The sequence below is a fragment of the Bactrocera oleae genome, chromosome 2 (assembly GCF_042242935.1).
Source record: "Bactrocera oleae isolate idBacOlea1 chromosome 2, idBacOlea1, whole genome shotgun sequence".
Lineage (NCBI taxonomy): Eukaryota > Metazoa > Arthropoda > Insecta > Diptera > Tephritidae > Bactrocera > Bactrocera oleae.
Genome location: NC_091536.1, coordinates 52,613,698 through 52,631,061, shown reverse-complemented (window position 1 = coordinate 52,631,061; position 17,364 = coordinate 52,613,698). Strand labels below are relative to the sequence as shown.

Below are 17,364 nucleotides of genomic sequence, written 5' to 3'. Positions count from 1 at the left end.
ATCCCAGAGAAAAAATTTAATGTCTCTGGCGTGTTTAGTGCCTGATTTATCGCACTTTTAGTAGTTTTTAACAGTACGCGGGATTGTCACCCGATTTCACCATGCTAAAAACATTTAAGTTTTCAGTGAATTTTGTTATTATAGCTTTAAAGGTTTAGGAGATATGCGCATTAAACCTATTAGGGGACGGGACCACTCCCACTTTTTAAAAAACATTTTAACTGAAGATGCCCCTCCCTAATGTGAATACCAAATAACAGTCTTATATCTTATTGTGGAGCTTAGTTATGGCAATTTATTTGTTTTTGATTAATGGCGTTTTGTGGGCGTGGCAGTGGTCCGACTACGCCCATCTGCAATATTAACCGTCTTACGGTACCAAAAAACATGTGCGAACAAATAGACTTGAAATCCCTGTGTGAGATTTAAACGCATACTCTCCCGTGGACGCTGTAGCTTATGAATAGAATATAGCAGATCAGTAAAAAATTTATGGATTTATACCAGAATCGAGTAATAAAGGAGGAATGACTTGTTCATCCACTTCGAGCATATCTTCCTTGCATATTGATACATTCTAGAGGAATAAACAAACTAAAAATATACGGAATTGATAAACACAACGCTTACTCCTATTGCGGCGCATTCCGCAAACGTCAGGGTTGTTCACTGACAGCTGATTACTTTCATTCACTTTTTCGGTTGCTGCTGGTGGAGGCAATGATATTAAAAATCATTTGAAGACAAAGAAGCACAATGGCAGATTTGAATCTATCGACGATGGAAAGCGTGTGGGCGTACAACACAATTGATGAGCATCACAGTTTCAAGTTTTTTATTCAAAAAATCATTTAAAAAACAGCAGTTATCGTCCAATTCAAATTTTTTCAAACTTTTTATTGCAAATCAAACGACTGCGCAACAAAAATATATCGAACCTGTTTCCAATTGAAAAAATTTTCGTGTTCAAGAACAAAAAGTGAAGCGATAATAACCAATGTTTTTGTCGACCGACGCTTCCAATCGCAAAGCAATCAAGATGTTTCTTATCGTCATTCGTTATTTCTTCCATTATCTAATTGAACTTTCACAAAAAAAAGATGAAACGCCGGATATGATTTTTGCATTGATTGAAAGAGTCTTGAAAAATTTTGACTGATAAATTGATCGCTTACTGTGTGTGCTTTTACACGGGGACTCAAAAGAGTCTCAAACCAGATTATTGTGGGCGAGGGGACGACGAGGAAAGAAGAAGGGACCGTGCCACTTGTGTTCGGGTGGCACGCTTTGTGCCGTTTCACATTGGGATTCAAAAGAGTCTCATACCAGTTTATTGTTGGCGAGGGGACGACGAGGAAAGACGAAGGGACCGTGCCACTCGTGTTCGGGTGGCACGCTTTGTGTTCTTGTTCGTAACAGCTCGCTGCTACCCTTTTCAGCATTCCTTTTCACTTTCAAATTCTTTGAATGGTTGCAAGAGCGCTCGGTTTCAAATGAATTCGATCGCAAATTTGAGTTCTGTTATCTATTTTTGTATGTAATATGCAAATACGTATGCATAGAATAATAGAAATATTATGACAAATTGTAAATAAGGAGAAAATTAAGATATAGATTATGGAGTAAAGAAATTATGAATTTTTAATACGGAGTAAAGAAATTATGAGTTTTTAATACTTAAAGATTAGGAAATTCCTATTATAAATTTGGCCTTGAAAATATTAGTAGCGGATATTCAATACATTCTTGTGGATTAGGAAATTCCCGTCTTTAGTATTTCTTTGAAACTATTTAGCGGGTAGGTACTTGTATTATGCATATTGTTCTACCATATTCATGGTAATTCATGGCAAGCAAAATGTGTGACCATCATCTCAACATACAAATGAAATACGCAGCACGCAGTGTTGCGCAGTTGAACCGCACAAATATTTACGAAAATTTTGTGAAAAGTGTGTGTGGACTCTTTTTGACCGTGTGAATGCACAGAGCGACACCAAAAGAAAATTTTAAAAAAATGAGACTCTTTTGAGTCCCCGTGTAAAAGCACACTGTGGTGACAATGCGCCACTTAATTTCGGTCGCGTTGATCGGAAAAGTGAAGGAAATGGTTTTGCAAAATAAAAGAAAGAAATAAAGAAAAATCGGACATAGTTGGTGTAGGTTGTACAGCGCATATCGTGCATAATGCGATTCGTAACGCATGCACTTGATGTTGAAATAGAGAGCATTGTTGTTCAGATCTGCACGCATTTTTACATCCACACAATTCGCACAAAAGCATTCAAGTAAATCTGCGAGAAAGCAAATGAAGATAAATACGATCAACTGATTAGTTACTACAAAACTCGATTCATTGACTTAAGAGAAGCTTTGGGGAAAATCATTCGAATGTTCCAACCTTTGAAAATGTATTTCGACGACCTTCCTTCACCCCTCAAAAAAGCCAGATGTATCCGCCGTTTTTTCAGTAATCCACTATCGAAACTCTGGTTCATTTTTGTTCATGAACAGTGGAAAATATATTTTGATTAACTGATATTTTTCCAAAATCGAGAAATGGTTTACTTATTATCTTATTAATTTTAGGCCATGATTTTTGAAAAAACATCAAAGAAAGTTGAAGGCGATGATACTCCAACAGTTACAATTTACAAACACTTGCAACATTTAATGAACAAAATTATTTCCGTTGCAAGTAAAAGCGGAAATGGAGAACCTATAGAAAGAAAACTATGACATGAAGCAATTCGAAGTAGAGGCGAAACAATTTCGAAGTAAATATAATATTTCATTTTACTCGCAACTTGTTGCTACAGAGTATAATAGTTTTGAATCTATCTATCACCTAAAACTAAGCGAGTTATATATAGGGTTATATATACAGTGGCGAGCAAAACCGTTCGGATGTTCGCCCTTCTGCACTTTCAGTGCTCTGACATTTTAACTGTTAGCTCAAACCAAATTTGAAGTGTTAGTTCTTTGTTTAATGTACAACAACATGCTAGTACTAATATAATTTCAATAACTAAAGTGAAAGGATAACCCTACTAAACCTCAAACAAACTCATTCAGTACAGTTTTGCTCGTTTTACTAAATATGAAATTAATATACTTTGAATTCGCTTTGATGTCGTAAAACATAACTGTAAATGAACAGTTACTTGCGCCGAACTCATATTTTTGAACGAGTAACTACTTAGCGTGGGTTATCTTACAGTTTTAGTTGATTATCAGTTGCGTAAACATACGTTGTTAAGCAATCAGTGTTTTCATACAAAATGCGAAAAGTTTCAACCGACGTTGAAGCAAAGGTTGCTTCTTTGAAAAAAAAGTGGCCTTTCGATCCGTAAAATTGCTAGTCAGAGGACAGTCGGAGAGCTCTTCAAAGGATTGGTTTTATGGCCGCCGTTAAACAGGAGAAACTTGCTTTATCTAACAAAAATATTAAGGCGCGTCTAAAGTTTTGTAAGGAACATAAAAACTGGTCCGTGGAAGACTGGAAAAATGCTATCTGGTCGGATGCATCGAAAATCAATCGTTTCCAATCGGAGGGCAAATCTTTTTCGACAGTGTGAAGATGGGTGAAATCGGGTGACAACCCCACCCCATATAACGGTACTGTTAAAAACTACTAAAAGCGTGATAAATTAAGCACTAAACACGCCAGAGACATTAGATTTTATTTTTAAAGAACTAAATCCGAACAACGATCAAGTTTGTCGTTGATGAATTGGCCCAAAACGATATAGCCACCGAACCTGACTTTCATGGAAAAATTTTGTTCTGGGATGAAGCTCTCTTTTGGTTCAATTGGTACGATAATAAACAAAATTTACGCATTTGGAGCGAAGATAATCCACAAACCATTGTGAAGACGCCGTTACATCCTCAAAAAATTACTCTTTGCTGTGCTCAGAGGCAGAGGATCCATTTTCCAAATCAATTTTTCAATTCAAAAATGAAGCCGGCCTTAATGTTACATGATTATTGACTTTTTCAAGGATGTGATGTGGTAAACTTTTGGTTCCACAAGACGTTTCCAACAATGACTTTTTTCTTTTCGTTTGTGAGCAAGCACCCACTAATAATCTATTTTGTATTGGAATTTATTCATACTTAATAAATATTGTTGACAGTGAGCATAATACACTTTCGAACAAATATTCGAAAAAGCAGTAGATCTTTGACCCATTTGTGGGTTTTGCGTTCTTGACAACTTACGGGTAAACACATATGAGGAAAATGAGAAATGAATAAGAACAGGAATTAAGGCGCCTCATTTGAAGTAGTTATGATAATGACTGCTTTGAAAGATTGTTCTGTATAATGCAGTACAGTATCCGCCGCAGGCATAGTTTCAGCATGGACCATTCCCAATAAAATGTTGTATCATTTGTGATTTTTTTAGATACATGCCTTTATTTTCATATTACCTCATATCGCTTGATTTTATACCATACTTATACTTTATCCGATAATATATGATATATTTTAATGAAATTATGTGGGTATTATATTCGTGACCATATTTTCCTGTAGTTTGATACTGAAAATTAATTTCGTTGACCATAAATTTCCCTCTAAGTGAATAAAACACTATTCAACCCTTCTGACTAAACGTACAAAGGAATATCTTGAGGAGTCCAGCTGGAATGTGCACAATGTAATATGTAAGTGGGCGGCAAGTAACAAATTTTCAGCAGCTCGGGTTCAAAACACGGCATGTTTATCTAATCCCATCGAAAACATGGAGTTATTCTAGAATGGATCAGTTTATGCACATGGCAAAAATCAATATAACACTCACTAGATTAATTTCATCTACATAGTATGACTGACTAGAAATTAATCTGTTTGATTTTCCTCGCACTTAAGGAAATCAGTGCTTTAACTAGGTATAGTAATGGTTTGGAAAAATATTAGTTAACTTACATTGTGCCACGGAATAGATTCACATTGTAATCATAGACTGATGAGCGTCCGGGTCCAGAGAGTACCAATGCGCATTCGCTGCCGGTATGAGTGTTGAGGTGCTCACCAAAATGTTGAAATTGTGCAAATGTGTTGAGGTATGGCGCTGATATGGCCGCGGTGAATAGTAATAGTCTGGAAGAAAAATAAACACTAGTAAGTAATGCTTTAAAATAGTTTAAATTTATCTGGCAAATATAATGGTGCATATCCGCAATTCGGTTTAAACCGATTCCCACGTACCGAGTTCATTTGCATTTTTCAGGCTTCCAAACGTGCGAAGTAGAGCACACGCACTTTTTGCTTGTCTTGAAGTTGCTAACTTTCATTTGTTTTACCTACAATAAACACTTCGTGACTTACCTCCCACACGATTGGACATATTAACCCAAGCGTGACGATGGTGATTTATCATTTTTCAGTCGTCAAAGCTTAATATTTGCTGTCATTCAAAAAGATATTTCTGGAAATCTTTACATAAACTTCTTTGCTTCGCTGTAAAAATTAGTACAATTTTGTATTTGGTTTTGTGGTTACACCCTACGTCGGATCAGCGCTGGTAGCTACGCTCCGGTCGCTATTCGAATTCGCCCAATATTTATTGCCCGACAGCATGTTGAAGGCTGATTAGGGCAAATAAGCGTTTGGGTGTGTATGTCAGTGTGTACTCAAGCTGATAAGTAACAGTTAATTGCAGTTGGAGACCGCTTGGAAAAGAAATGCCCTAAGATTTTTCAAACACGTTCACCTTCAATTTTGCCATAACAAAAACAATTTGGAGGTCTTACGTTCGTGCCATGGGCTATATTTAAGTGTTTGTATCGCAATGTTGGCAATACAATTGAACAGAGACGAATTGAATTGGAGGTGTTGAAGTGAAAGTCGCAACAATATGTGATTATTATGTATTTATATAAATAAGTGTGTGTGTGTGTGTACTTATTGTATCTCGCACTTTTACCCATTTTTGTCGAGCTACTTATTTGGGAGGTCAATTTTTGTGTTTTGCATTTTGTTTACAAATTTTTCGAAAGAGCTCAGACGACATTACGTTTAGATCGTAATTGAGTATATTTTTCGATTTATACTTTCTAAATTAAATTGATTTTGGCGTTTTAGAATTCAAAATCAATTATTCAATATTATTTTCTCGGACTAATTTGTGATTATTCCATGCTGTGTTTTTGACGGCTTCGAGAATACTAATATATTCTATACAAACCATACTTCAGCATTAAAATTTAAACTATTTCTGATGCTCAAAATATACTTAATTTATTAAAGTACAGTTGGAAATAGCTTATATTATTAATATCTTACAAGAATATAAATAAAGAATGTTATGAGAATGAATTAACAAACAAATTGATATTGTCCATGTCATTTCATTTATCTAGAGTTAAATCAAGGAGAAGATGTCATATTTATAAATTTAATTTTCACTAGTTAGTCCAGAAGCCAGTTAAGCCATATTTCGACAGTACATGAGACACGTTATATGTACAAGTATACTACGTTCATACTACGCTATATTTCTGCCGTGAGATTTATAAGCATCTCACATATCTCATCTAAAATCCAGGCTTACATAATATTTCAAATTTTTAATTTGTTTATCAACTTTTATAAAAATATGTAAATTGATTTTCTTTATCACTAATCCCTTTACGAACTCCACATTAACACTACAAAAAACTTACACTATCTCATAATTCATATTAGTTCCAATCATCGTTTTTGCTTGTTTCAACAAATATTTTTTTTAACCTACAAGTTGTGACATATGTACCTATGATCCACAAAAAGATAAACATATGGAAATCTACATATAAATATATTTATAAGTACGCAGTATGTATGTAAGAAATATTGTATCGTTTCCAACATTACGCTTGTTCATGTTTAACATTTGCCTAAGTCACGATGCAGGTTAGCATCGAATAACGTTTCGCATTGGCAGCAAAATTAGAATTGTAAAAATTTGTTGAAAGTCTACAAAGCACTCCAAGAAGGTCATTACTGCGCTTGTTTGTTGCAATAATTTCGATGGGTGAATTTAAGGTGGCAAAATGATAATGATCAGCAAATTGACTGCTACTCACACAAAAATATATAATATTTATTTGTGCTTAAAAAATTTAGATTTGAATCTGTCAGAAATCGACAAATGATTGGCACGAGATATCAATAAATGATTAGGTGACTGTGACTTTAATTGAAGTGACTTTAATTGAAGTGTTTTTGAAAGTTGTGTTCAAATTTTTTATAACATAGATATTGGTATGAATATCTTCATGGTGGGCGAAATTCCCCGCCGTCGCGTATTGTGTTAATCTTCATATACAATCTTGTGTTGGAATCACCGACAGCATCCCCGAGGACGACGAATATTCGCCATCGCCCATATTGTGTTTATGCTATAAAGTGTCATAGCCGCTATCTTCAATGCTACCAAGTTTTCTTTTGCATATTTTATATCAAATAACAAATGAAAATACCAATTTTTTTTCTTGTATTCAAAACCTTAAAATCAACTATAGTAATTTATAGAGATGAAAAATATAGGATTAAATTAAAATTAACAGGGTTGCACCACAAGTGCTACCTGTTTCTTAGAACACCTGGTATAGTTGGCTCGATAAAGAGTAAGGGTTCAGTATAACTGTATAAACAAACATTTCATGCGAAACATAGCTACAGTTATACTTCACACATCGCATAGAAATTCCGCTGTTTTTCATTGTTTGTGAGAGCACGCAAATGTGAAATATCATAAATGAAAATGCAAAACTGAAGGTATCGCAACGGACGCAACGAGAGAAGAGAGAAAAAGAGAGCAGCGATTCCTCTATCTGAAATGTCACACAGCATAGAATCACAATGCGTTCGGTAATCAAATACATGAATAACGTATTAAGCAGATTTTTTATGTGACAGTTCTCATGAATGGCAATGCTTATGCTATGTATGCATAACTGGGCCTTAACGCTTAGCGAATCGAAGACAGCGTTTATCACATAACGGGAATATTAGTTCATGTTTGTTTTTTTAACGGTTTGTTTTAGCTGCGTAATAGTGCGTTGAAAATGTCATTCAGAGCTATGATATATTTGTTGTCCGATCTTTCAAATAAACACTAATACGATTTCAACGGCCCGTACTCGTATTTTACTCACGCTTTTCGCAGATTGATGTCTTCTTCGAGCATATTTGCACAACAGATTTATGCATAAAAGCGATTGCAAACACTGCAACCGCGAGTGGCAATCGACCAGGAGCAGCATGCGACGGCACAGTCGCTGACGAACGTTAGATCCACAAAGCCAAACACATGCAAAATACTTTGACCTACTTAGGTGGATTGAGTGAGCGTATAGTTAAATGGTTGTACGAATGGACAAACCAACATATTAACACATTTAAATGTACGTGCGTGTAGTTGGACAAATTTGCGAGTGCATAAAGTGAAATGAGTTTGTGCACATTTTCTCAAAGCAACTGTTGTCTGCTGGGTCGGTAACGCCTTTTTAAGGTGTTCTTACTCGAAAACAAGAAAAAACTTTAACTTCGACTGCACCGAAGCTATAATACCCTTCACAGTTGCATTTTTTATAGCATAACGGGTATAAAAATATCTTTATATTGATTTTGACCGCTTAGTTTGAATGGCAGCTATATTTTATAGTGGTCCGTTATAAACAATGTGATCAGAGACTGTATCGCTGCCTTGGATAATAATCTGTGCAAAATTTTATGTGATGTCTTATCAAATAAAAAAGTTTTTAATACTTGTACATCGGCTTAAGTTTAATCGGCCAGTTTGAATGGCAACTAAGTATATGCTATAGTTCTCCGACAAAGGAACAGCTTCTTGGGAACAAAGGAATGTGTGCAAAATTTCTGAGCGATATCTTAAAAACTGGAGGCTAGTTCACGTACTTATATACAGACGGACAGGCAGACTCGACTCATCTCGTCATGGCATTATTCCCGTGTTACCACAGCCTCCTAAGAGGTGTGCAAAATTCTGCCTGTAAAGTAGCCATATCATGAATATGAAAACTCAACGTAAAAGAAAACAGAAAAAAAGCAAAGATAAATTAAAACATTCAAATGAGTTTGTGCTTTATTTGCTCGCTTTTGTATTTTTGTCGGGAGGGGTATAAAAATATGTACTGAACCTAAAGTTGTTTAAATCCGAATGCATAAAGGCAGCAAATACGCGATCAAAGAATTATATAAGTATATAAGTTTGTGATTATGTGCATAAATACATAAAACTAATAGCGCGAAAGATAAAAATTCGAATGCTCGCGATAATCTCCAGCCCAATGTCGCATGGTCGACATAGTAACACTGTGTCAATTCGTTTAATTGGTATGATTAATAAAGTTCGCATTTTCGATTATGCTGCGTTGACTATAGAAAAGGCAGATGTGGAGCGGTTTGTAATCAGCGCAACGTTGTTTGGTTATGCTCCACAGCGATTAAACTTTTCCGATTATGTTGACTTTATTGCTCTTATTACAGAGAACGCGCGTCCAGTTACAAGCTGTAGGCTCAAGCGATTTGTCTGTCAATTAACTGCCTAAAAACGAGTTTATATTTTGTTCCGAAACGCAACAGCAGTAACGGCAGATTATAGTTATTGGCCATTTGGAAGTGAATTGCAAAAGAGTCGTGGTTTTGAAAGTGTGTAGGGAGTGGCGGCCGCATTCATATATTATCCTATTATTGATTTTTATTTGGTCACTCTTTTGTGGAGGTGTGCGTAGGTGCGTGTATATCTTTCAATACTCTTCATCAATAATATAAAATCTAAACTGATGATGTTTATTGCTCTTACTACAAACTAAAACTATTATATTGATCGAAGAGTACTTGCCTAATAAGGTAAGAACGTTATTTGAATGAAAATTCTTCGACAAAAACTCCAAGTAGAATAATGCAATTATTGTCTTCCAATATTTTCATATCAGTTCAATAGTGTGAGAGATCTTCAAAATAGGGATTTTATCCATCTTGACCTTCCCTTAGGTAAAATCTTTTAGAGTATGGGGAAGAAAAATATTCGCTGGGCGCCAAACTTGGGGAAGACAGTGGGTGAGGAATAGTTCATAGCGTAATTCCTTCAATTTCAGTCAAATCATACACTGATTGAGTGAATGAATTCAAAACACGTCGCATCTATCGCGTACAAACCCTTTTCATTTGGAAAAATTCTAGATATATATATATATATACATAAGGTACTAATGCCAATTTCCACTATTAATGGAATTTTGCGATATTTTCTGACGTTACTGTTACGTCAAAATTATGGCAAGTTTGACGACTTGACCGTTGAATATACTGTGACAAATCATCTTAACACTTAAATACTTTGCATTAACGGTATGTTTTCCTATTAAGAATCAACGTGTTAATGTGCAGTTCTTAATATGGTTTCTTTACAAAATTAATGTGAGTGAAAAAATATTTAAAATATTAAAATTTATGAATTAGCAAAAAATTAGTTTTTTCATTTGCTGCCGAAGGTTTCTACTTCACATTTCAGATTATTTTTAAACCTGATCGTTTTGACATATTTATCAAACACCAGAAATATCCAAGCAATAACTTGAATAAAAATTGAGATGCCTTAACGGTAACGGTTATATTGAAAACTACTAAAAGTGTGATAACACAATAAATAAATGTGTCAGGGACATTAAATTAAACCCCCCGATATGGTACAAAAGGATGTCATAGGAGCCGGTATTAAAATTAAACAGAAGGTCCCTACCCATATTTAGTTGGAATATTATATTTACCTCAGGAATATCCAATATCAATTTCAAATCTATCAAAGTTTTAAATTCCATATGATCCACCAATTAAGATAGCCGAATAAACATTTTCTTTGTACAAATAGTGCGTTTGAGGTAGGCCAATTCAAGTCTAAAAGTTGTAAAAATTGGACCATTAATTTTCAAGTCCCGACATACCAAATACGTTGACTCCATTGCCTACGGCTGACTTTTTATCGAAAATATCCATTCATCTTTGAGGTATATTATTGTAATTCGGAGAAAACCTTTTTCTGATAATATTATATTGATTAGTAATCAGAATACCTTATGCACCTGTTGCCAGAAGCGAAAGCGAAGATACAATACAATGGTGATGTCAGAAGTCTAAATTTTATGAGAAGCCAACTATGCACGCCATTTACACACTAAAATTATTATAAAACAGAATGTAAACACCTACATGGTCCGTATTGAGTTTTTTTTATGAATATTACTTGTAATTGTGTCAATTTTATTTGGTTGGAATTTAATGTTTCTAACGGAATCTCTCAGAGTTTTTAAAGTTTAGAAGGAGAGAGGTACTTTCGACCCTGACACTACGATTCAAGACCTCTATAGATAAGGCCAACGTCTTAAAGCAACAGAAATTAATAATCTAATTCACGAATCATAAAACTATAATTCGCAGGTGAAGGATCCTGCAACATTATATAAAATATCATTCTAATCTCCCATTATGGGCAACATAAAATTATTTAAGACCATTAATATTGGCCATTCATATTGTACTTCACGCTATTATACTTAAAATGATATACAGATGTAAGTTCGGCATACTTTTTACAGCGATCTCGCCGTTTGCAAGCTAATCAACCAGCTAATAATACTGATTTTAATGAGAACATAAGCTTCAAAGATTTCAGAATTTTAACTCTCAGTAGAGTCCACATAAATGCGAGCGCTTGGTTGTTCTTAAGCAGCACACACATAAATATGTACATGTGTCTACAAAGGTATTTCACAGTAGGTGACAACTTCAATTACAGTTTACGGCATGGCCTATGGCGAATATGTTATGCTGAAACGCTAACAAACTTGCTGGCAGCTGACAAAATGCCGTTCTTTAACAATCGTCAGCAGTGACCGCAACCCAAAATTGTCAATAAATTATTAATGCCAACTCTGCTAATGTACTTTTGAGGCGAAGTAAGCAAGTACCATAGCAAAAACTATACGTAAACACATATACAAGTATGTACATAGATAGGTATATATAAATAAATTTTCTATGCAGACCTCTTAAATAGAAAGCCAATCTTGCTTGTTGACCAGGTAAACCACCTTGACTTTTTTAGAGTAATCAGAGTACTTTACGCACCTGCTGCTAGAAACTAAAGAGAAGGTTAAGTGGTGTGGTCAGGAGGTTAAGATTTAGAGGCTAACTATGATCGCCATTTGCGCAGTCAAATGTGTAATTTTTTGAATTTTACGAGTTCAATTGACGCCTTCATTATTGGAAAAATTCCAAACTTTCTGTGTGTCTGTAGTTAAATGCAAATAGTTTAAAAGAACTATTCTGAAACGAAATGTAAACACCTATATTTCCACACATGTTTCTAAGACTAAATGGACTCAGACTTGCTTCAAAATTCCAATTTTATTATGGATATTAATTTTAATAGTAATTTTTTGCCAAGTTGTAATTATATATAATCAAAAAAATTTAACACAACTGCTCCATTTGAGATGCGCGCATAAACCGAATCGATAAAAATGTTTTCTGGAGTTGGTACAATCGCTTTTTATGTTCTATATGTGAATGAGTGATAACTGCTTAGCAACGAGTTTTGTTGAAATTTAGTGCTTCCAATGGAATCACCGGCTACAGAATCCTTGAAAATGTTGCAGAAGTGTTTTGGGAAGTCTAGTTTATAACGAACAGAAGTAGCAAAGACCCTTTTGCCAAAACGACGTCGAGTAGAGGGCATGAAATAAATACTTGACAACGTATCTGAGGACCCTACATTTATCAAAGACCCTATATACCATTACTGGTAACGAAACGTAGACTGACGTAAATACGACGTCGAAGCTCTCCAAGAATCTAGCGATTTGCGCTCCAAAAAGTGCCGAAACAGAAAAATCCAAAATTTGCTGAAGGCCCTGAAGGCCATCCGAGCCGAGACTTATAACACGTATATGGAAAATTAGATTAAGCGATGCCATACTTGTATTAGCTCAGGAGCCTATTCTGAAGGTGATAATTAAGATTTGTATTAAAATGCGTGAAAATGTAGTTTATTTTTTGTCAGTCAGGGTCGAATTATTGTGTATGTTTCTTTGACTGATTATGAAAAAGTTTTGCACAAAAACTGCGAGAGTGTTTAATTTTTAGATTCAAATTTGAACATAAATTTTTCCGAAATAAACAAATGGTTTGTGATAACTTCCCAAATTGTGCTCACAAATGATTCACAGCTTGAATATATTGTCTAAAAGACTACACGTTGCCTGGAAGTCCATGCAAAAAATTATCACCAATTAATTTAGAGTTAGAGTTAGTTAACACCAAGAATATTATTATTGCATGTGTTATATGCGATACTATATTTTAAGGAGGGTTGAGTTTACGGTATTTTTATACTCTCGCACCATGTTGCTACACAGTGTAATAGTTTTGTTCACCTAACCGTTGTTTGTATTACCTAAAACTAATCGGGATAGATATAGAGTTACCATATATAAATGATCTGGTTGACGGGACGAGTTGAAATACAGATGATTGTCTGTCCATCCGTCTGTTTGTCTGTCTGCAGTAACAAGGGACACCTGCTGGCAAACAAATTTTTAAATGGTGTAATGCACATATTATATGTACCTTCCAAACCGCTGAAGCTAACTCAACCAAACTTGTTGGGAAAACGTTTTACGTACGCTGTGAAAATGGGTAAAATCAGATGAAAAATACTAAAAGTGCGATAAGGTGGTAAAGAAGAGCTTTATAGGAGAAGATGTAAAAACTGGAAAATGGGCGTGGCACCACCCATCTTTAGGTGAAGTCCTATATTAATTGACCAATTTGAACCAAATTTGGATACCCAGCCATTCCTATAACACACTGTGAAAATGAACGAAATTGGCCAACAACCATGCCTACTTCATATATAACACAACTTTAAACTTCCTCTGATTCTTTCACTTCCAAACACCTATGAATATATCGGGATAAAACTTTGTACAAGTAGTGCCCTTAAGGTATTTAATTTTCGAACCCGGGCTATAAATTCTGAAGGACCGAACATGTCAGTCTGTGAGTTACAGTATTGAAGCATGACCGTGTGCCAAAAATGGGTAAAATCGAGTCAAATTTTCCCTTATCTATTAACAGTGTGTCTTCTTGCCTGTGATTGTAAATATTACTTCCTATTTTTCATTGAAGTATATACGAGAATTCAATATATCGCGAGAGTATAAAAAGTTCGGTGATATACACGTTAGCCCTTCCTTACTTGTGTCTTAAAATACATATATAATTGCTCAAGATAAATTTACTATATGATTTGATAAGTAATAGAATATAATAAAACAAATAAACTGTTTATTTTTTCAAAATGATTACTTCATTTGAGAAACCAATCAGAATTCAATGCGAGAACTCTATTAAGCCCATTCCCCGACCTTTGCTTGGGAGTGTAGGTCTGTGCAGCTGCCTCTTAGGGAAAATGTTGCTGGATAGATTTGCAGATTATATCAATGTATGTTTAATACATATGTACAGCAGCATAAGTATTTATGCATATTTTACAATTAGAAGCTATACAATATCTCAACAACCAGGAATTCTCAGTAAATGCAAACGCACATATAATATTGGCAATACTGAAGATCATGTGATCGTAGCACCAATTGCTTCAAGTTTCAAAGATTCCTTTCACTATTCGCTGACGAAGCCAACGCTGTTGAGTTGTTAAGTTGCCAACTAACTATATACCGCTGCTATAACGATTGATGTTGCAGTTGCTTTTATTTTTCTAACTTATTCAGATGTTGCTTCACATACCTTGGCTTGGATGCTATACCACAGACGCCATGCATAAATGAGTCAAAGCGAAATGAGAGTGGATGTTGTGTGTAGTGTACGCAAGCGCGGATGCGCAAAAACATTTACGCTTAAACCACTTATGCACATATGCACACCTACATATATTTAAACATGGCAAACTTATTTACTTAAGCTTTAAATACTAGCCACAAATGTATTATTTCATTAAAGCTGTGAAAAGTGGTTTCCTTCGTTTTAGTATTAACGTTTTTCGTATGAACTTTTGTAGCTTCTTAAATTTTATTATTTATTTCTTGAAAAGAGACTATGACAAGCGATGATTCCTTTATATGAGTATGTAATCGAAATAATTTGCTTCTACTTAATCTCTTCAAATAAAAAATATACCAGAGCAAAGTTTACGAGTAGTTTAGGCAGGAGTGGCCTTGATTAGATATACTTATTCCTGCCATAAGTTTTGTTACGAGTTCAGGCTATTATAAAAATGAAACTATAATTTATATTTTTAAAAAGTTTATTTTATTTAATAACGCATATATTAAATGAGCGCTGTACTAAACGTATTTGAAATACTCACCTTTTGCTGCCACACAGGCCCCCGAATGATTCGGACATTGATCAATAGCAGCACGCACAGTTTCTATTGGTATTGACAACTCTGCTCGAACCATCGCTTTCGCTGCCCTCTCCATTATTAAGAAGCAAAAGCAAACATTGAACTGATTATTATATGTATATGAGTAGACACTGCATACAAATTATAATAAAAAACAAGTAAGGAGGGGCTAAGTTCGGGTGTACCCGAAATTTTTTTAATCTTGGAACTTGCAAGGATCAATACCGGAGAAATACCTTCAGGTGTTGGCAAAACTTTATATTAAAGAATGTAGCGGAAGGGTTTAACTTCATTGTTCGATCAAATCATGAATGGATTACAATCAAATTTGATATCTTATTAACTTATATTATAGGTTATAAACTCAATTCATTTTATTTATATATTTTATTTCCTGTCAGCGAAAAGTATGCTAAAATCATCTTCAAATGAGATATATCACATATAATATATATAAACTAAACCGACGACGCCTAATTTAATATAATTAATTCGCATTGATATGAAAAACCAACCAAGGGATCGGAATTCATTATATTAGGGATATGAGGTTTAGAGACCAAAGACCAGCGCTAAACCATTAATATAATGTTATATAGAAACGGTCTTAGGTAGAGAGAGTGTTAGTGGATGGTTGTGTGAAAAATCTATCCTAATTACTAAAAATAATTTAATAGTAAAAAAGTCCTTATAAATTAAAATTTTACAGTCTACATAATCTGAAATTAGTGGAGCTTTTCCTGATAATTCAAGAAAGCCAACAAGGCATAAAATCTAAGACTTAAAGTGAAAAAGAAAGAAACTTAACACACAAAAGGTTAGGTTTTTTAAGCGGTAAACCACAGCTGAACAATATAGGTAAAACAGATACATAACAGCTATGGGTAATCCAGAGGTCACAAAAAGACCCAGCCGCGCGGCGGGAAACTCAAAACAAAACGCCACAGGCATTAAACAAACAACGAAAATCGACATGTACACAATAAACACTAGAAGTACGAGTCAGGCTGGAACTAACAAAAATGATACCACAGGTATTGAAAAATCGCTCAATGTAATCATGGGAGAACTACAGAAAATAAATGACAACATGGCGAAAAATAAAGAAGAAATTAAAACGGAGTTTAAAAAAGAAATTGATGAGCTGAAGAAAAACATTGAGGACAAAGATAAAAAGTGGGAGGCAGAAAAAAACCTTTTGTGGGAACACATTGACCTGATGGAAGATAAAATTAAAAAATTGACAGAAGGTGTATTGAAAGAGGAAAAAGAGAAAATTCAACAGCAGCAGGCAAGAATTATCGCCGAAATTGTGAAAATGGAGCAGCTAAAGCAAAAACAGCTGAAGATTGAGAAGGAAAACAACATCGTCATTAAAGGTCTAATAGACACAGAAGATGATCCGAAGCAAAGGTGTAAGGTTTATAGAAGAAAAGTTTAGAGTGAAGGTAGATGCTGCGGACATGTGGCTACAAGGTAAAGATAAAAAGGTGGTGATTGTGAAACTGAAAAAATGGGAAACCAAAGAGGAAATCATGAAGAATAAAAAAGTGCTAGTAAATACGAAGATTTTCATAGCAAACGATCTCACGCGTGAAGAAAGAGAAGTGCAGAGGAAAATAGCTCAAGAAGCGAAAGAAATAAGAAAAAACAGTCATACTGTTAAAGTAGGATATAGAAAAATGTGTGTCGACGGAAAATGGCTCTCGTGGCAACAAATAAAAAGTAATATAGAAAAGGGGGATTTTTAATAGACAGGGCCAATAAAACAGGAGGCGATGAGTTCAAAGTGGTGTTTTGGAATGTTGCAGGCTTAGGTAAAAAAAATGCGGATTTTTGGAGTTTTCTTAGACAATATGATGTAATCGGTTTAACTGAAACATGGGTAGAAAGTAAGGGATGGGAAAAATTAGCTAAAA

At 34.7% G+C, this 17,364-nt stretch overlaps 1 protein-coding gene across 2 annotated transcripts in view; it reads right to left on the bottom strand.

The window, feature by feature from the left end:
- Positions 1 to 17,364, bottom strand: part of cysu (Curly Su) — a 74,048-nt gene that overhangs the window by 35,420 nt on the left and 21,264 nt on the right. For both annotated transcript variants that reach the window (XM_014239609.3, XM_036370369.2), the window contains one exon: positions 4,936 to 5,109. In XM_014239609.3, coding sequence (XP_014095084.1) covers positions 4,936 to 5,109 — 174 coding nt within the window. The remainder of the gene's footprint in view (positions 1 to 4,935; positions 5,110 to 17,364) is intronic.